We start from the raw sequence: 19,621 nt of genomic DNA, 5'->3' as shown, positions 1-19,621 counted from the left end.
GAACATTGGCTAGGCTGTTTCCAACTGGACCAACAGAGCGTCATTACATTGCAACATTTCATTGTCGTTGTTTATCATTATCAGGGACAGTGTATTTCTTTAGGAATACGCCATAATTGCCATAGTTTCCTGGCTCATCAAAGACTGTAGAAACTCTGCGTACATCTTTGGTGTACGTACATATTATTTGATTTGTAAATCATATTGATTAGGTTTGCACATAAAGCTGCATCAAACATATGTCGGACAAGTCAGCGTAGCTGCGCACGTGGGCGGGATCAATAGTGTCACATGATTTGACAGTTCGACCATTGACATCGATGGCAAAAAGCTAAGGAAGGAAGGAAGGAAGGTGAGCTGTTGCTGACGTTTTCTTCGACGTCTTTATTTACACACGTAATGGAAAATGACGTGGTTTGAATTGCATTTAGAGAATTAAACAAAATCAGTTTAAGTAATATTTGAGGGCTGGGCGTCCAATTATCAGACATGGCTAGCAAGGTAGCGAGCTAACGCCGTTTGCTTTCTCACTGTCAAAGCTAGCAGGCTCCATCTCTGATGATGGCGTCTGTTGCTAGCTAGCTGACTATGACTTAGTAACTAGCTACCCTCTGAACACATTACACTGCCCAATGCAGGCTTTCTTTGCCACTGTCTTTGAGACATTAATCTCTTGATTAATGTCGATCTAGCTGGCAGTGTTCTGTATCAGCCAATAACTCGACTGTCTGGACTCTGGAGGCTAAAATTATTAGCCATCGCGTAGCCTACTCGCCTACCATTAATAGTTATGTTGTTTATGTGTTTATAGATAGCTGACATCTGCCCTGGCCGTGGCTTCCCCTCTACCTTGACTGTTTGTGGAATGGCTGCAGTTTGGCAGCAGGTGTTGGCAGTGGACGCAAGGTAAGTCTCATTCAATAAACTGGTGGCATGGCATTGCCTGATGGCCTCACAGTATTGATACAAATACGTTTACTGATACACATCTTGCATTGATTGCTGTCTAGGGCTAGCCTGGATAAACCAGACTGACCGCTGCTGAAACAATGGTGAGTGCAGAAGTCAGTCTGGTTAAACCAGGCTAGCCAAGCACCTTGATTGTATTTTAACTGCTGTTTGTATTAGTGAAAAGTGATACTTGGATAATGAATGACTCCATGTTATATTGAGCCTATACAGCAGTCTGCCGTGCAGGCAAAAAAATCTAAGGAACTGTTTGTCTCTCTCACTTCCCCCGATCCCTTCCACAGGTACAATGCATACCGCACGCCTACGTTCCCACAGTTCCGCACGCAATACATCCGGCGGCGCAGCCAGCTACTCAGGGAAAACGCCAAGTGTGGCTTTGAGCCGGGGCTGCGCAGGCATTACCTGAGGCTGCGCAGCCAGCTGCTGGCCCTGCGCTACGGGCCCCTGTCTGAGCAGAGCAGCTTCAGGGCCAGCAGTGTGCGCAGCTCCCGCACCACACTGGACCGCATGGAGGTTAGACTCAGACTGAGAGCAAGGAGCAGAGGGAAAGAGAGAGACAGACAGACAAAGACAATAGGCTACTGTCAATACACATTAGGTCAGTTGAGATGGTTGGAGGGAGGCAGACAGATGGTGTAACTGACACTAATAAGGATGCGTAGTAGGCACACTAAACTGACCACTTTAGTTGGGAGGAATAGATGGATTTCAAAGAGAGGTGGTGAGTTCATATAGGCCTACTTTTGTCTCTGGCTAAGATCATTTGTTTTTTATATGGACTGCAAGTCCCTCACTTACACTCACTACTTATGGTTTTCTATCTCCCTATTTCTCCTCTCCTTCCCTCTTTCTTGACAGGATTTTGAGGAGGACCCCCGTGCTCAGGGGGCTCGTGGTCACCGTCGATCTGTGAGCAGAGGCTCCTACCAGCTACAGGCCCAGATGAACAGGGCAGTCTATGATGAGAGGTAACCCCAGCAACCCCTCACTCAACCCTACTGACCCCATTCATATTTTTGTCTCTGCTTTTGAAACACTGCATTGTTTTTTATCTTTATTAGCACAGAATTTCCTTGAGTGATGGTCCGATTTGTAATAAATTATTCTCCCTGATTGGAAATGTGGGTGTGGAGGACCCCAGGTGCCTTGGTTCCAACCTCTGTGGCAGAAGCTAGCCGTGCCATGGCTGGGGACACCACTCTGAGCGAGAACTATGCTTTTGCCGGCATGCACCACATATTCGACCAACATGTGGACTCAGCAGGTGAGTGGAAAGTACAGTATGTGATGGCAAGATCAGTGCAAGGAGTGAGTATTTCTGTGTCTTATTCTCATGTTTTGTTGGGTTCCCTCCTTTCTAGTTCCACGGCTGCAGTTTGCTAACGATGACAAGCACCTCCTAGCCTGCTGCTCATTGGATGGCACCCTGTCCATCATGATCCTGTCCCCGTCCCCGCCCAGTGTGAAGGTCGTTCTGAAGGGTCATGCAGGTCCCGTCACCGACTTTGCTTGGTCCCTTAGCAATGATGTCATCGTGTCGACATCAACGGATGGAACACTGCGTATTTGGAACACGGAGGATGGGAGGTGTATCCGTGAGGTCAGAGACCCAGAAGCTAGCGAACTGCTTTGCTGCACCTTCCAGCCTATGAATAACAACCTCACAGTGGTGAGTCATAGTAGAAGCTCAGACAAAGTTACTAACTCATACCCACACAATATCCACACTAACATATCACTTAGAATACATGGCCAAGGCCAATACATTGCTTTATTCTAAGTGGTATGCTACCTGTCCCTACAGTGACCAAACTCTCTTCCTTACGGCTTTCCTGACCTTTACCAATGCTTACCCTGACTTCTGTTCTGTCCTGCCCTGCAGGTAGGGAACAGTAAGCACCTCCTGCAGGTGGTGAACATCTCCACTGGGAAGAAGGTGAAGGGGGGTTCCAGTAAGCTGACGGGACGGGTACTCTCTATGTCCTTTGATGCCCCTGGGAGGATCCTGTGGGCCGGGGACGACAGGGGCAGCGTCTTCTCCTTCCTGTTTGACATGGCCACAGGTATACTGAGGAAAAACATGCCTACTTCTTATGAACATTTCATAATAATGAATTGTATTAAAGAAACCCAAAGTGCTAGGCCAGAAGTATGGGACAGACAAGTGTTGTGTGTGTGTGACAACTCTGAATTTCAACTCACAGGGAAGCTGACCAAAGCCAAGCGGCTTGTGGTGAGTGAGGGCAGCCCAATCTGCAGCATATCTGCCCGCTCCTGGATCAGCAGAGAAGCTCGAGACCCCTCCCTGCTGATCAACGCCTGTGTCAACAAACTGCTACTCTACAGGTCTGTCAGAGAGAGCCAGAGAGCTACTCCTGCTCCATTAGCTCCATAATGCTCAAAATGCTTATACATATACTGAACAAAAATATGTAAATGCCACATGCAACAATTTCAACGATTTTACTGAGTAACAGTTCATATAAGGAAATCAGTCAATTGAAATGATTTCATTAGGTCCCAATTTATGGATTTCACATGAATGGGCAGGGGCACAGCCATGGATGGGCCTGAGAGGGCATAGGCCCACCCACTTGGGAGCCAGGCCCACCCACTGGGGAGCAAGGCCCAGACAATCACAATGAGTTTTCTCCACAAAAGGGCTTTATTACAGACATAAATAATCCTCAGTTTCATCAGCAGTCCGGGTAGCTGATCAGACGATCCCGCAGGTGAAAAAGACTGATGTGGAGGTCCTGGGCAGGTGTGGTTACACGTGTTGTGAGGCTGGTTGGATGTACTGCAAAATTCTCTAAAACAAAGTTGGAGACGCTTATGGTATTGAAATGAACATTAAATTCTCTGGCAACAGCTCTGTTGGACATTACTGCGGTCAGCATGCCAATTGCATGCTCCCTCAACTTGAGACACCTGTGGCTTTGTGTTGTGACAAAACTGCACATTTTAGAGTGGCCTTTTATTGTCCCCCAGCACAAGGTGCACTTGTGTAATGATCATGCTGTTTAATCAGCTTCTTGATATGCCACACCTGTCAGGTGGATGGATTATCTTGGCAGAAATGCTCACTAACAGGGATGTAAACACATTTCTGCACAAGATTTGAGAGTAATAAGCTTTCTGTGCGTATGGAACATGTCTGGGATATTTGATTTCAGTTCATAAAACATGTGACCAACAATTTACATGTTGCGTTTATATTTTTGTTCAGTATAGCTTGATTAACTACTGTGTCGTGCCCTGGAATGTGTGTATGTTATATCATTCATGTACTGTGTGCTGTTGATTGAGCAAGGAAAGCATGATCCACTCTGCACATTGCATGCTGAGTTGAGTTTGACTGGTTCTCTGTTCCTCTCGTCTTTATAGAGTGGTGGATAATGAAGGCACTCTGCAGCTTAAGAGGAGCTTCCCCATCAAGCATGGCTCCCAGCCCCTTCACAGCATCTTCTGCCCTCTCATGTCCTTCAGACAGGGTGCCTGTGTTGGTATGAGCCCTACAGCCTTACTCTGACTTTCACTCTATCTGCTATAAATGGGATAAATAAAAGTGCACCACACTTAAGAACATTGATTGTGTACTGGTTGCCAGTACATCAACTCACTGAAGCATAGTGTAGTTACTGTATGTACCCATCTTCACTCAGTTATAGCAGGTCATAACAATCAGTTATAACCAATGTTCCCTCTAATGTTTTTTGGCATGAGTAAATTTCAGTGATTGGGAGTCCGATAGGGAGACGAACAATTGGCCCAGTGTTACTGCTGGACTGCTTTTTGTAGCGCTGAGTGGAAATAGGAAGAACGTATAATTTTAGGGCTTATAAAAGTGTTGAATACAAACTTCAACATGAACTCACACACAAAAACAGCAGCTCTTTGCTGTATTTGTTGACCGTATCTCACTAATCATGGCTTTTTAACGTTTTGAAATCTCACAGTATCAACTTTGCTGTAGCTTTATTTTATGCCTGCTACATTACTGCAGACATGATAATCTGAAACATCCGATTGGCCAGCGGTAGGCCTATAGTGCACTTGATTTGCTCTCTGGGTCCGCCTGGAAGGCAGAGTTTGTACCTTCAGACACATGACATGGTTCAAAATGGCAAGTTTGCCTACCCTATGTGCAGTTTAGAGGGAACTTTGGTTATAACAGATTGGTTTTCACAAGTATTCTCTCTCTTGTCCTTCTTCCCTATTTTTCTCTTCCTTTTCCACCCCTTTTCTCCACTCTATCCCAGTGACTGGCAGTGAGGATGCCTGTGTCTACTTTTTCGATGTGGAGCGCAACGCTAAGGCCATAGTCAACAAGCTGCAGGGTCACGGTGGCCCAGTGCTGGATGTCAGCTTCAACTGTGACGAGAGCTTACTGGCTTCTGCAGACTCCACTGGCATGGTCATCATCTGGAGGCGGGAGCAGAAGTGACCAACCACCAAAAGCTTCTTTCCATGCACTACAACAACAAAAAAGCAACTACCACTGACTTTGAACCATCCAATCACTAGAATGCTAAATACAAGGGGCAGGGAAGGGGTATCTGTGTTTTTAAGGCTGGGATTTAGTGGTTACTGTGAGTGCGGTCCCCGCGAATGCAGAAATATAGCATTTTTAAATATAGCCAACAAAGTGCGATCCAATTGAATCCCTGCCTAGGTTTTCAACGTAAAAGGGAGCACTGCTCCTCACTGAGGGTCCTGAGAGGTTTGCATGTGTAAAGAGTAGGACCTGTAATAGCGCTAACTACTTATTGTAAAGCATTAATATAGCAAAATGGAATATACAGTAGTATTAAATGACAGCCTTGTTCCTCTAAAGTTGCCCATTTTCCTTCAATCATTCCCATGTTTATTGTTCTACTGTGATGTGCATGGCATTGTATCAATAACCCATCATATAAATCAGTACTGACATATTCAAATAACTACTGTGTGTGTATATATATATATATATATATATATATATATAAAAAAATACTTGATGGGAACTCAAAGAACACATTGTTGTGCGTTTGTGAGAATTTGTGTGTTTATGTGCCTGTGGTGTCATTTTAAAGTCATGGTTGCAAAGAACTATAATATTTATAATATGCACATACTGAATAAAGTAGCCACTGTACATCTCACAGAGTTTAGTGTTAGTGTTACAATAGAGCTATCCAGCATGTAGTTGAAAAAAAGGATAAAAAAGGAAATGAGTTACCTCTGGATCATTCAACCATTACAATGGGGGAAACAATAGGGTTTTGGGATGAATGGCGAAAATAAGGTGTGAGGTTAACACAGGTTGAGGAGCTCTTACACGTTTTGTTCTATTAGATATCAGTTAACGTGACCATTATGAAGCCTTTGTGCTTTTTCTGATTACATAAATGCTTCAAAATTCACAAAAAAATAAGCCTGTTTTTACCACAGACCTTATTTTCCGCGTTTATCCTAAAACCCTACAAAAACTAAATTTTCCTATAGGCTTTGTCCAAAGAACCATGGCAGAGTTAGTGCCTACAAAAAGACGCCATTACTATTGCTCTGTCACAAAGTGTAAATGTTTTGTTTTTCCACACGTGCGCTAGAAGTCTATTGGTCATTTGGGCTGCCTGTCATTCTATAATCGGATCCAACCATTGGCTAGCTAGACTTCCTGGGATTTTGGCGGTGGAGTAAACATGGCGGAAGATTTAAAAGGTAAGGTCACATTCTAGAGAAAACGTTGGATTTTGCATACTTTCCTTCGGTAACTATAGCGGTTCTATGACAATCACGTTTTTTTTTAAATACCATATATCGCGGAGTTGATTAGTGAAGTGATGATGCGCCACAGTTTATGAGATATTTGTCGAATTTAACCAGCTACTGTAGCTATTTCGCAATCAATGGTCGTAGCTATGCCATGCTGATTGTTTGATTTTCATTGATAAACAATAGTGACTATATCTACTATCACATTTTAAATAGTTAGCAACCTAGCTACTTAACGTTATGCACATACAGAATGTTGAACATGTTGATAACTAAATGGAGTTATGATAGTTGTTGATCGAAGCGACCACAGTTGTGTTCTTTGTGTAACATTAGTTAACGTTAACTGGCTTGTCACTCACTGCAGGGTGCCAAGTTGTATGTAAAGTGACAACGTACCAGTTGCAGACACTCTGTCGTCATGAAGGGATTGTGTGCTTGGAGCTGGGGGTCAACAGGAAACAAATGCACAACTTCGAAGTGGAGTACCTGTTTGACTACAAGAGGACACTTGTTCCTGGTAGGAAGACAGCCAATGCCACAGGAGTACCAAAGGTTAGAACAAGTTCTAGCTAAACTTTGGATTGATTTTGGGAGCTAGATATTCAATTGATCCAGCTTGCAGTGCTATACTCGGACGGACATCACAGGCAACATGAACTTGTTCTTTTCAGTTCTTAACTGATGTGGTGCTGTCACTGAAAGCATCCATCTGTACTTGAGAGAGAGAGAACTGCTCCCCTGCTCCAACCTCCAACCTGTATGTGTATGTGTGTCTTTCGGAGGGGTTGGGATAAAGCCGGAAGTCACATTTCTGTTGGCCTTGTGTACAATTGGATGTCTAAAGTGATCTTTGGCGAGATCTACCTTGTCACATGGGCGCCAGAGTTCAGTATGACTCCTTTCAACTGCTGTTTTTCTTCCTAGGAGCGAGAGTTCTACTTGGTTAAATGGAAGGGTTACCCAGATCACATGAACACCTGGGAGCCGAGGAAAAACCTGCGGTGTGTGGAGCTCCTACGTCAGTTCTGGGACGATGTCTTCCTGGAGCTGCAGAGACAGAAAAAGACTGTAGTCCCCAACCGGTTTGAAACAGAGCTGTCCTCTTACCTGGAGCAGAGGGCCAGGCATAGGCAGAGCCTGCAGAGGTGGGAGGCCCAGATCAACAGTGTCGGAGGCCTCACCAAACGCATCCTGGTCCGCAACCGTGTGGACCTGGAGGGCCCTCCGAATAACTTCACCTACATCAACAACTACAAGGTGTGCAAAGGCTTGTATATCACCAGTACTTTGTATCAATGACATGTTTCAACTGTAGTGATGTCGCCCTCTTTATCCCTGCGGTATTATGCATCAGCAATACAGTACAAATATAAAAATGTACGCTACCGGTCAAAAGTTTTAGAACACCTACTCATTAAAGGGTTTTAATTTATTTTTACTATTTTCTACATTGTAGAATACTATGTAGAATAACATAGAAAAACTATGCAATAACACATATGGAATCATGTAGTAACCAAAAAAGTGTTTATATTTGAGATTCTCTAAATAGCCCCCATTTGCCTTGATGACAGCTTTGCACACTCTTGGCATTCTCTCAACCAGCTTCATGAGGTAGTCACGTGGAATGGATTTCAATTAACAGGTGTGCTTTCTTAAAAGTTAATTTGTGGATTTTCTTTCCTTCTTAATGCTTTTGAGCCAATCAGTTGTGTTGTGACAAGGTAGGGGGTGTATACAGAAGATAGCCCTATTTGGTAAAAGACCAAGTCCATATTATGGCAAGAACAGCTCAAATAAGCAAAGAGAAACGACAGTCCATCATTACTTTAAGACATGAAGGTCAGTCAATCCGGAAAATGTCAAGAACTTTGAAAGTTTCTTCATGTGCAGTCGCAGAAAACATCAAGCACTGTGATGAAACTGGCTCTCATGAGGATCGCCACAGGAAAAGAAGACCCAGAGTTACCTCTGCTGCAGAGGATAAGTTCATTAGTTACCAGCCTCAGAAATTGCAGCCCAAATAAATGCTTCACAGATTTCAAGTAACAGACACATCCAACATCAACTGTTCAGAGGCGACAGTGTGAATCAGGCCTTCATGGTCAAATTGCTGCAAAGAAACCACTACTAAAGGACACCAATAAGAAGAAGAGACTTGCTTGGGCCAACAAACATGAGCAATGGACATTAGACTGGTGGAAATGTTGTTCTTTGGTCTGGAGTCCAAATTTGAGATTTTTGGTTCCAACTGACGTGTCTTTGTGAGACGCGGTGTGGGTGAACGGATGATCTCCGCATGTGTAGTTCCCACCGTGAAGCATGGAGGTGTGATTGTGTGGGGGTGCTTTGCTGGTGACACTGTCTGTGATTTATTTAGAATTCAAGGCACTCTTAACCAGCATGGCTACCACAGCATTCTGCAGCGATATGCAATCCCATCTGGTTTGCACTTAGTCCCACTATCATTTGTTTTTCAACAGGACAATGACCCAACACACCTCCAGGCTGTGTAAGGGCTATTTGACCAAGAAGGAAAGTGATGGCGTGCTGTATCAGATGACCCGACCTCCACAATCCCCCGTCCTGAACCTAATTGAGATGGTTTGAGATTAGTTGGACCGCGGAGTGAAGGAAAATCAGCCAACAAGTGCTCAGCATATGTGGGAACTCCTTCAAGACTGTTGGAAATGCATTCCAGGTGAAGCTTTTTGAGAGAATGCCAAGAGTGTGCAAAGCTGTCATCAAGGCGAAGAATCTAAAATATATTTAGATTTTTACACTTTTTGGTTACTACATGATTCCATATGTGTTATTTCATAGTTTAAATGTCTTCACTATTATTCTATAATGTAGAAAATAGTTTTAAATAAAAACCCTTGAATGAGTAGGTGTTGTAAAACTTTTGCCCGATAGTGTATATAGAAATCAAAGCTTTTCTCCTAGGTGGGTGAGGGCATTTCGATGACGACAATGGCAGTGGGGTGCGAGTGCACCAACTGTTTGGAGAACCCTGTGGGTGGTTGCTGCCCAGGAGTATTGGGACATGGCTTTGCCTACAACGAGTGTGGGCAGGTGAAGGTTAAGCCTGGGGAGCCCATCTATGAGTGCAACAATATGTGTCGCTGTGGACCAGACTGCCCCAACAGAGTGGTACAGAGAGGGATCCAGCATACCCTCTGCATCTTCAAAACAGACAACGGGCGGGGGTGGGGAGTACGGACCTCTGAGCGTGTCAGAAGGCATTCCTTCGTCATGGAGTATGTTGGAGAGGTAAAAAATAACTTTGATTATAGAGACCACATATTTGGTGCTCGGTTTCTATTATCACCAGCAGCTGTAACATTTGACAAGCGAACATCAACATACTAACTCGTGCATTTCCTCTCATGCAGGACTTGGTGTTTCCTGGCTGTGTTATAGTGTATGGTGGTTCTCTCTTGTGATTGGCTGTGCTGTGTTCCATCCAGATCATCACTACAGAGGAGGCAGAGAGGCGGGGTCAGGTCTATGACAGACAGGGAGCAACGTACCTGTTTGACCTGGACTATGTGGAGGATGAGTACACCATTGATGCTGCTCACTATGGAAATGTATCCCACTTTGTCAACCACAGTGTGAGTAGTTCAAGTTCCATTTATTGCCGTTTGTAGGCACAAGTACATAGGCTACATTGGAATTTCTCTGTGATAAGGCAATGTTTGAGTGTCCTAAAATAAAAAATGGGCTTCACCTTTCCTACCTCTATCCCACAGTGCAACCCTAACCTGCAGGTGTATAACGTATTCATAGACAACCTGGATGAGCGACTGCCACGCCTGGCTTTCTTCTCAAACCGTGGGATCAGCGCTGGGGAGGAGCTCACCTTCGACTACAATATGCAGAGTAGGTTTCATCTGATATATCTCCACAGATCCTAAGATCACTGAAATTAATGATATGGAAATACAGTAAAGAACTGCATTTTCGAGAGGTTACAAAATGGAGTAGGAATTCATATGCCTGATATAGAGCAGATGGAAAGGACAGGGTAAGACTAAGGACCACCCATTTAGGTCATAGAGCAACCTGTTTCAAGATAACACAATCTATCGTTTGGTCTGTTTTCCGTTCTCTTTCTAGTTGATCCAATAGATGTGGAGAGTACAAAGATGGACTCCAATTTCAGCATGACTAGATCACCAAAAAAGGCTTCTCTCGTGACTGGATCACCCAAAAAGGATCCTCTCATGATTGGATCACCCAAAAAGGATCCTCTCATGATTGGATCACCCAAAAAGGATCCTCTCATGATTGGATCCCCCAAAAAGGATCCTCTCATGGCTGGATCACCAAAAAAGCGAGCGCGCATGGAGTGCAAGTGTGGGACAGACAATTGCAGGGGGTACTTGTTTTAGGGGTACTTGTTTTAGGGTTGCAGCAAGGACAAATTCATACATTTTACTTTTCCAGGATTGTCATCATGACAATTCAACTTTATTTCTGTCATTTTAAATGTATACTATGGTGTCTGTGAATATTTTGCCCTATATGATCATAAACTATTCATTAGTGTTTGGGGCATCATGTTTTTTTATTTGTTTCTGACATGTGTTTTTAGTTAGTTATTTGGTTTTAGTATACGACACTCAAATCCAATTTTTTTGCTATCCGATCTCATTGAATGTACACTACCGTTCAAAAGTTTGTGGTCACTTAGAAATGTTCTTGTTTTTTAAATAAAATCACTTTTTTGTCCATTAAATAACATCAAATTGATCAGAAATACAGTGTAGACATTGTTAATGCTGTAAATGACTATTGTAGCTGGAAACGGCAGATAAAAAATAAAAATCTACAGAGGCCCATTATCAGCAACCATCACTCCTGTGTTCCAATGACATGTTGTGTTCGCTAATCCAAGTTTATCATTTTAAAAGGCTAATTGATCATTAGAAAACCCTTTTGCAATTATGTTAGCACAGCTGAAAACGGTTGGGCTGAATAAAGAAGCCATAAAACTGGCCTTTAGACTAGTTTTATTGGACAAAATGTGCAATTCTTTCAAAAACAAGGACATTTCTAAGTGACTCCAAACTTTTGAACGGTAGTGTGTATATAGCAATGCATACATGCTGAATAACTACTCTTCCTTTTCATGTAATCATGTGTTGTACAACACTGGCATATGTGAAAGTTAAAAAGGTGTGTTCTACGGCTTCTTAGGAACAGGAGCCATTGATAGAGTTTGGAAAGTGCTTTGTTGTGCCTGGGTTGCAATAGGCTGGCAAGGCATCAATTACACGCTGTAGGCCCGTCACTCACTGTATGAGGCCTCAGTCATTGGTGGATGGAGCTACTGCCCCTCATTGAGGTTGCAATATGTTACAACGGCCTTATTCCAATTCTCTACCCTTCTCCGGAAGTGTACACTAGTACGCTCCCCCTCATGGTGTCAGTAATATGGAGAACTCTCTCCAGCCATGCTTAGATCAATCCAATGTTTTTAAATGCAAGAGGGGGAGTGAATGAGTGCACACTTCTGGATAAGTGTAGAGAATCAGAATACAGCCATAGACTGATGGAATTGTCAGAACTCTTCCCAGTGTGAGTTCCAGTCATGTAATTTGACCAGACATTCCATAAACGATGTCATTCAGTTGCCAAAGCTACACTGTATATTGAGCATGCTACTCATCTTGGTCCAGATCTTTCTGTAAATAAAATTCATTTTTATTTTTAAGAGTAAAACTAGCTAAATTAATATTTTATTATACCCACTGAATGTTGATCTCAAGTTGTTTTTCTTTCTTTGATTGCTAAGGATATGGGTCCTATTGAAACTTGAAGTCAGCACTCAGAAGCCAGATCAAAATGCATCAAAAGTAGACTTTATTGGTGAGTGGAAAAACAACTGCCACTTCAAATGCTGTACAAGAGAATATATTACAAAAGAATGCCAGGCCCCCAATCTTCAACCCCAGTTCACTTCTCAGTTTGTTTTTTCATGTCCAAACATGATTTTTAAACTTCAATCTGGGAACCATGAAAAATGACACTGTTGATGTTGGAATGTTATTTTGTTCTCTGCATTTAGAAATGCGGTCTCCTTGAACAAGGGAATGTTCAGACATTTAATAAGGATCCGCCCCTTTCCCCCCCCCCAATTTTTGCCTAAAATGACATACCCAAATCTAACTGCCTGTAGCTCAGGAACTGAAGCAAGGATATGCATATTCTTGATATTTTTTGAAAGGAAACACTTTGAAGTTTGTGGAAATGTGAAATTAATGTAGGAGACTATAACACATTAGATCGGGTAAAAGATAATACAAAGAAAAAAACATGCTTTTTTTGTATTTTGTTTGTACCATTTTTTTTAAATGCGAGAGACAGGCCTTAATGTATTATTCCAGCCCATCTGCAATTTAGATTTTGGCCACTAGACGGCAGCAGTGTATGTGCAAAGTTTTAGACTGATCCAATGAACCATTGAATTTATTTTTGACATTTTGTATCGAGACTGCCCAAATGTGCCTAATTGGTTTATTAATACATTTTCAAGTTCATAACTGTGCACTCTCCTCAAACAATAGCATGGTATTCTTTCACTGTAATAGCTACTGTAAATTGGACAGTGCAGTTAGATTAACAAGAATTTAAACTTTCTGCCAATATCAGATATGTCTATGTCCTGGGAAATAATCTTGTTACTTACAACCTTATGCTAATTGCATTAGCCTACATTAGCTCAACCGTCCCACGGGGGACCCGCCGATCCTGTAGAGGTTTAAAGAAATAATTAACACTGAATTTCAAACATTCCCAAATGGTAAAATAAACTACAAAATCATATGGATCTTGTTACAATGCACATGAGATTCTTTCCAGTCTAGACTGCAGTTGATCATAACCTACACTGAGTGTACAAAACATTATATCATGGAAAGAGCAGGTTTTCCTAGACTGACCAGGTGAATCCAGGTGAAAGCTATGATCCCTTATTCATATCACTTGTTAAATCCTCTTCAATCAATGTAGATGAAGTGGAGGAGACAGGTTAAAGAAGGATTTTGAAGCCTTGAGACAATTGAGACCTCAATTGTGTATGTGTGCCATTCAGAGAGGAGGAAAAAGAATGAAGTGCATTTGAACGGGGTATGGTAGTAAGTGCCAGGCGCACCAGTTTGTGTGTGTCAAGAACTGCAACGCTGCTGTTTTTTTAATGGTCAACAGATTCCCGTGTGTATCAAGAATGGTCCACCACCCAAAGGACATCCAGCCAACTTGACACAACTGTGGAAAGCATTGGCCAGCATACCGGTGGAACACTTTCGACACCTTGCAGTCCATGCCCTGACAAATTGAAGCTGTTCTGAGGGTAATATGGGGGAGTGCAACTCAATTTTAGGAAAGAGTTCCTAATGTTTTGTACACAGTATATCCTGCTATTTATGGTGCCGTTGCAATCCCCTCTATTGAACTAAAGAAAATCAGTTTTAACATGTTAATGAGATAATCTACTGAGAATGTTCATTACTAAGTATTACTACAAACCTGCTTCTCATACTGCACGTGTCCACACACACATCATCTGCACATTACATATGAAACAAAGTCATAATACATTTGCAAAAATAGTAGCGTCTGATAAACATTCTTTTTACAAAAAAAGGGCAGATGGCATTTCTGTATGATATAAACAAAACACCCCAATCCCACCCCATCACATGATATAGTAGTGCATCATGTGATGGTGAACACAAACAGCTCATGGCGGTGCAGCTGTTGGTGTTGTCTAGTCCTGCTGTAGGTGGGCAGGTGGGCCCTCAGCACTTTCCTCAAGTCCTCATTGAGCAGGAGGCAGAAGATAGGGTTGACTCCTGCTTGGGCGAAGCTCATCCACACTGTGATGGAGAGGTACCTGTGAGGGATGGAGCAGGACTTGACAAACACCCTCCAGAAACAGGCCACTATGTAAGGAGCCCAGAGTACCAGGAAGAGCAGGGTGATGATGTAGAACATCCTGCCTAGCCTCCTCTCAGATCTGACCTCCTCCATGCCAAGCAGGCGCCGGTGCTGCTGGTTGTGCAAAGTCTGCCTGATGCCCAGCAGGGTGGGGGGCATTGGGCCTCGGCCAAAGCCTGCGATCCAGTTGGCTGCTGCCTGACCCGTGGCACCCGGACCGTGGAAGGTCCAGTTCTGGCTGATGGCCGGCATTAGCTGGACAGGCTTCATCTTGCGGTGCTTGTATTCAAACAGCAGGAGTTTGGTGTAGAAACCGTGAGTGGCCAGGACCACGACGGCTAGCATGAGCATGAAGCCCAGAGTGTCATTGGTCTTAAGGTAGCGATGCTCGAAAATGCACTGGTCCTCATCTTGAATGAACTTGTACGTCCCCACGTCAAAGACAGGCGGAGACGCCATGGCAATGGCCAAAGTCCAGACCATGCAGATGATGGCAGCGCAAGTCCAGACAGTCATGCGTTTGGTGTAGAAGCGGTGGTGGGCGATGGCCAGGTAGCGGGTCACAGCCACACAGAACAGCATGAAGGCAGCGTGAAAACAGAAGAGCACAGCTAGGAAGGCCACCAGCTTGCAGCTGAAGGTGCTGTAGGTCCATGCCGAGCTGTTGTGGACAGACACCAGGACGAAGGGGAAGCAGGCAGCAGAACGGATGACATCAGCTAGGCAAAGGTCCAGCAGGAAGAAATAGGGGGCCTTGTGAAGGGCCCGTTCTCGGAGGACCAGCAGAGACACCAGCAGGTTGCCTGCTAGGCTGACACAGAGGATCAGGCCCAGGAACACCAACTTGACATAGGTGGACACGGCCGCAGCTGAGATTCCTTCACTGCTGCTGCTGGTGCTGCTAATGCTACTGGCCCTCTGTGAGGCCAACACTGCCAGCAGGCTCCCTGGGCCATCAATGCCAAAGATCTGGGTCTGGTTAGACATGCCTTCAACTCTATGATTCTAGGGGTAGGGGTACTAGGGTGATTCTACCCCCTCTCTCTCTCTCTCTCTCGGACCGACGCCACTCTTCCGCCTTTGGCACGGCAGCCCTCCTATCATCCGTCCTGGGGTTTTCTCCCTTTGTCCCGCCTCTTACAGGGATATGTGAGGATCCATTCTACATAACAGGCTCATTTGTCTCCATTACATTTAGCACCTGTGAACAAAGAAACAGAAGACAGTGCATTGACACTAACTCCAGGAGGACATAGCTAACATATTTATACATTTACCAGAGAGCAATCATCTGTAAAACAGGCAGCCTTGGCTCATACCTTTGTCAGACCGATTCGGATCCATAAAAACAACAAAGATAACTAAAACATGGCTTCCAGAAACGTGTGTTGGGCAACAGTGAGGATATCTCCACCTTCCTGTCTTTCTATTGCTGGGATCAAATCAACAGTTCTCCAGCATGCCAGCTCCTTGGCTCTCTCAATAATTACCTTGCCCGTTGCTAAGATACAACAGCTCACATACTTTGTTCAGGATTGTAGGTGTTTGAGTGCATGCATGGGGGTGTATAGGGGATGGAGCAGAGAACAATCAATCAGGTACAATAAGACAGACAGCAATAGAGCAACTAATTCACATTCTAAATGTGAAAATAGTGTTTGTGCCAAAAAAGGGTACTCAAAATTGGTAGTCTGTGATTAAAAAGACACTGTAAAATGGAAATAAAGTTACCATTTGGGCCTACAGCTGAACAAAGGAGTTGGGAAGCAGATGTGGGTCTATGAGTAGATCTGAGAGTGATTGATTAACCTGTTGACTTCATAGAATATTAACGATTCCCTAATATTTGAATACATAGGCCATGAACAATGTATTCCTAAACGTAATAACAATATAGCAAGAAAATGTTTACATTGCATGCAGGGCATTGAAGAGGAAACGAGATTATTTTCTGCACATTAGAATACCATAACCCAAACATGTTGTAACTTAATTGTAGAAGCCGCAGGTACAATAAAGAAATCTAACTAACTGACCTTCGGGAATTCATTGTTGTGCCCAGCACTCAAACATTTAGCACCATGGACAGCGCCACACCAGCGCGAACTAAAACAAAGGATTGATCGCAGATTTATCAGCACCACTGCCACTGAACAGCGCCGCGCCCAGGCAACTCATATAACGATAAGGACGCACCTGTTGTTGGAGCTGGGTCTGCAGGGAGGCCTAAATAAAAGGAAGATTATTGCAATACTGCTTTCATCCCAAATAAGAATGTGGATTTATGCAATCTTAATCATAGGCCTTGCTACTAATGACTAGCTTTGATAAGAAACATATTTCTGCATGAACTCAAATCACTTCATCAATGCGTTTACTTTTTATATGTTTTAAGTAATGCCCTGTGAGCATCCAGCATGGGAAAGAGATATATACAGGTGGATCATCATGTTCCATTTGGTAATTTGATTCATATACAGAAATAACTTACCTTCGATTTCTGGGATTTGTAAAGATGCGGGAAACCTCAGTCAGAGAGGCGGCACTGACACAGATATTAACACATTCTTCAGTCAATATTGAAACCACCACACTCAAGATAGGCTATGTCTGTCCTCTGAGCGATGATACAATTCGGCCACAGGTAGCCTAATATTCACTGAGCCGCTTAAACATAAGTTTCACACAGACAAAGGTGTGTCCAATTTTCGTGTCCATCATTTCATGTACTTTGCACGATCCTCGGATGTATTGTCACGTCGGAGGTAAATATAGAGTCTAAAGACAATTTAGGAGAGGTTACAGCACGTAGGCGGCTAGCTTCTATGTAGCCTGCAATACAATCTATCTTCCTCTATATCGTCAGATCTAAGATTTTCATAGCGGTGAAATATCGAGTTTCCCTTGACGAACGTCTTGACGCTCCTTGTTTATGCATTTCCATCCATCCGTCTTCAAAATAACCTCGATGAATCTCTATTTTCATTATTTAGAAGTGAACGCTGTGCATTTATTAACCCCGTCATTTGTAGCCAGTCTGTTTTTGTTGTCAGGTGAAGGTCCACATTGCATTTGTCTGCCTAATTCTAGCGGACCGCATTTGATTTGGCATATAGAAAATGATAATTATTGGAATTCCTATCGCATTACGGTCAAACAAAAAAATGTAGAGTATTTAAATTAATGTATTTAAAGTAATCCCAATTAATTAAATGGCTGCTTGTGTGGATGCTGCTCGCCTATTCGCGGAGTTCGTCGGTTCTATTGGTAGGGGAGAGAGAGAGAGAGCGATAGACTTCAGAGAGAGAGAGAGAGAGAGACAGAGAGCGTCAGAGTCATAACTAAATATATGAAATACAAAGCAATAAATTCAACATCATATAAACACCTGAAAAATATGATTAATGCATGTTTGGTATTTCTTGGATGGGGGGCTAATCCCTATCAAATCATGATTTTCCCTTGTATGGTGCCTTCGGAAAGTATACAGACCCATTGACTTTTTCCACATTTTGTTATGTTACAGCCTTATTCTAAAATTGATTAAATAAAACAATATCCTTCGTAATCTACACACAATTCAGCATAATGACATTGCGAAAACAGTTTTTTGGAAATTTTTGCAAATGTATTACAAACAAAAAACAGAAATACCTTATTTTCATAAGAATTCAGACCTTTTGCTATGAGGCTCGAAATTGAGCTCATGTGCATCTTGTTTCCATTGATCATCCTTGAGATGTTTCTACAACTTGATTGGAGTCCACCTGTGGTAAATTCAATTGATTGTACATGATTTGGAAAGGCTTACACCTGTCTATATAAGGTCCCACAGTGACAGTGCATGTTAGAGCAAAAACCAAGTCATGAGGTCAAAGGAATTGTCTGTAGAGCTCAGAGACAGGATTGTGTTGAGGCACAGATCTGGGGAAGGCTACCAAAACATTTCTGCAGCCCGGCAAACTGAGAAATCGGGGGAGAAAGGCCTTGGTCAGGGAGGGGACCAAGAACCCGATGGTCACTCTGACAGAGCTCTAGAGTTCCTCTGTGGAGATGGGAGAACCTTCCAGAAGGACAACCATCTCTGCAGCACTCCACCAATTAGGCGTTTATGGTAGAGTGGCCAGATGGAAGACACTTTTTGGAGTTTGCCAAAAGGCATCTAAAGACTCTCAGACTATGAGAAACAAGATTATCTGGTCTGATGAAACCAAGATTGAACTCTTTGGCCTGAATGCCAAGCGTCACGTCTGGAGGAAACCTGGCACCATCCCTACGGTGAAGCATGGGTGGCAGCATCATGCTGTGGGGATGTTTTTCAGCAGCAGGGACTGGGAGACTGGTCAGGATCGAGAAAAAGATGAATGGAGCAAAGTACAGAAAGATTCTTGATGAAAACCTGCTCCAGAGCGCTCAGGACCTCAGACTGGGCCGAAGGTTAATCTTCCAACAGGACAACGACCCTAAACACACAACTAAGACAGTGTAGGAGTGGCTTCAGTATAAGTCTCTGAATGTCCTTGAGTAGCCCAGCCAGAGCCCGGACTTGAACCCGAACATCTCTGGAGAGATCTGAAAATAGCTGTGCAGCAACACTCCCCATCCAACCTAACAGAGCTTGAGAGGATCTGCAGAGAAGAATGGGAGAAACTCCCCAAATACAGGTGTGCCAAGCTTGTGGCATCATACCTAAGAAGACTCCCTGGCTGTATTCGCTGCCAAAGGTGCTTCAACAAAGTACTGAGTAAAGGGTCTGAATACTTATGTAAATATAATATTTCAGTTTTTTATATTTTATAAATGTGCAAACATGTCTAAAAAACAGTTTTTTCTTTGTCATTATGGGGTATTGTGTGTAGATTGATTATGGGTGAAAAAATATTTAATACATTTTAGAATAAGGCTTTAATGTAACATAAATGTGGAAATAGTCAAGGGGTCT

General features: G+C 43.2%; 3 protein-coding genes across 11 annotated transcripts; 2 read left to right on the top strand and 1 right to left on the bottom strand.

Annotated features, from left to right (window-relative positions):
- The first annotated feature begins 212 nt into the window (after positions 1-212).
- On the top strand, positions 213-6,116 carry LOC139557494 (WD repeat-containing protein 13-like). 3 transcript variants are annotated; one of them, XM_071372397.1, is made up of 10 exons: positions 213-352; positions 812-906; positions 1,254-1,485; positions 1,831-1,940; positions 2,106-2,236; positions 2,334-2,641; positions 2,855-3,035; positions 3,177-3,318; positions 4,360-4,478; positions 5,235-6,116. In XM_071372397.1, the coding sequence occupies exons 2-10, from the start codon at positions 866-868 to the stop codon at positions 5,417-5,419; spliced, it is 1,449 nt and encodes a 482-aa protein (XP_071228498.1). In that variant the 5' UTR covers positions 213-352; positions 812-865; the 3' UTR covers positions 5,420-6,116. The 3 variants fall into 3 exon arrangements, with proteins under 3 accessions (XP_071228498.1, XP_071228499.1, XP_071228497.1); XM_071372398.1 differs by lacking the exon at positions 1,254-1,485 and adding an exon at positions 1,011-1,052 and having other exon boundaries at positions 313-352; XM_071372396.1 differs by having other exon boundaries at positions 344-501.
- A 465-nt stretch (positions 6,117-6,581) lies between these two features.
- LOC139557492 (histone-lysine N-methyltransferase SUV39H1-like) lies at positions 6,582-13,059 on the top strand. Of its 5 annotated transcripts, none has more exons than XM_071372391.1 (7): positions 6,609-6,675; positions 7,097-7,284; positions 7,657-7,989; positions 9,679-10,005; positions 10,203-10,349; positions 10,488-10,617; positions 12,536-13,059. In XM_071372391.1, exons 1-7 carry the CDS (start codon positions 6,657-6,659, stop codon positions 12,550-12,552), a joined length of 1,161 nt encoding a protein of 386 aa, XP_071228492.1. In that variant the 5' UTR covers positions 6,609-6,656; the 3' UTR covers positions 12,553-13,059. The 5 variants fall into 5 exon arrangements, with proteins under 5 accessions (XP_071228490.1, XP_071228492.1, XP_071228489.1 ...); XM_071372388.1 differs by lacking the exon at positions 12,536-13,059 and adding an exon at positions 10,855-12,496 and having other exon boundaries at positions 7,097-7,249; XM_071372387.1 differs by lacking the exon at positions 12,536-13,059 and adding an exon at positions 10,855-12,496.
- Positions 12,581-17,931, bottom strand: LOC139557493 (probable G-protein coupled receptor 173). Of its 3 annotated transcripts, XM_071372395.1 has the most exons (3): positions 17,171-17,931; positions 16,876-16,905; positions 12,581-15,880 (listed from the first exon to the last, which is right to left on the bottom strand). In XM_071372395.1, the coding sequence occupies exon 3, from the start codon at positions 15,664-15,666 to the stop codon at positions 14,458-14,460; it is 1,209 nt and encodes a 402-aa protein (XP_071228496.1). In that variant the 5' UTR covers positions 15,667-15,880; positions 16,876-16,905; positions 17,171-17,931; the 3' UTR covers positions 12,581-14,457. The 3 variants fall into 3 exon arrangements, with proteins under 3 accessions (XP_071228496.1, XP_071228495.1, XP_071228493.1); XM_071372394.1 differs by having other exon boundaries at positions 16,876-17,931; XM_071372392.1 differs by lacking the exon at positions 16,876-16,905.
- Between the last annotated feature and the right edge of the window lie 1,690 nt (positions 17,932-19,621).

Source organism: Salvelinus alpinus, chromosome 28 (genome assembly GCF_045679555.1).
Source record: "Salvelinus alpinus chromosome 28, SLU_Salpinus.1, whole genome shotgun sequence".
Classification (NCBI taxonomy): Eukaryota; Metazoa; Chordata; class Actinopteri; order Salmoniformes; family Salmonidae; genus Salvelinus; species Salvelinus alpinus.
The sequence above is the reverse complement of the archived record's forward strand: the minus strand, read 5'-3'. Positions and strand labels throughout refer to the sequence as shown.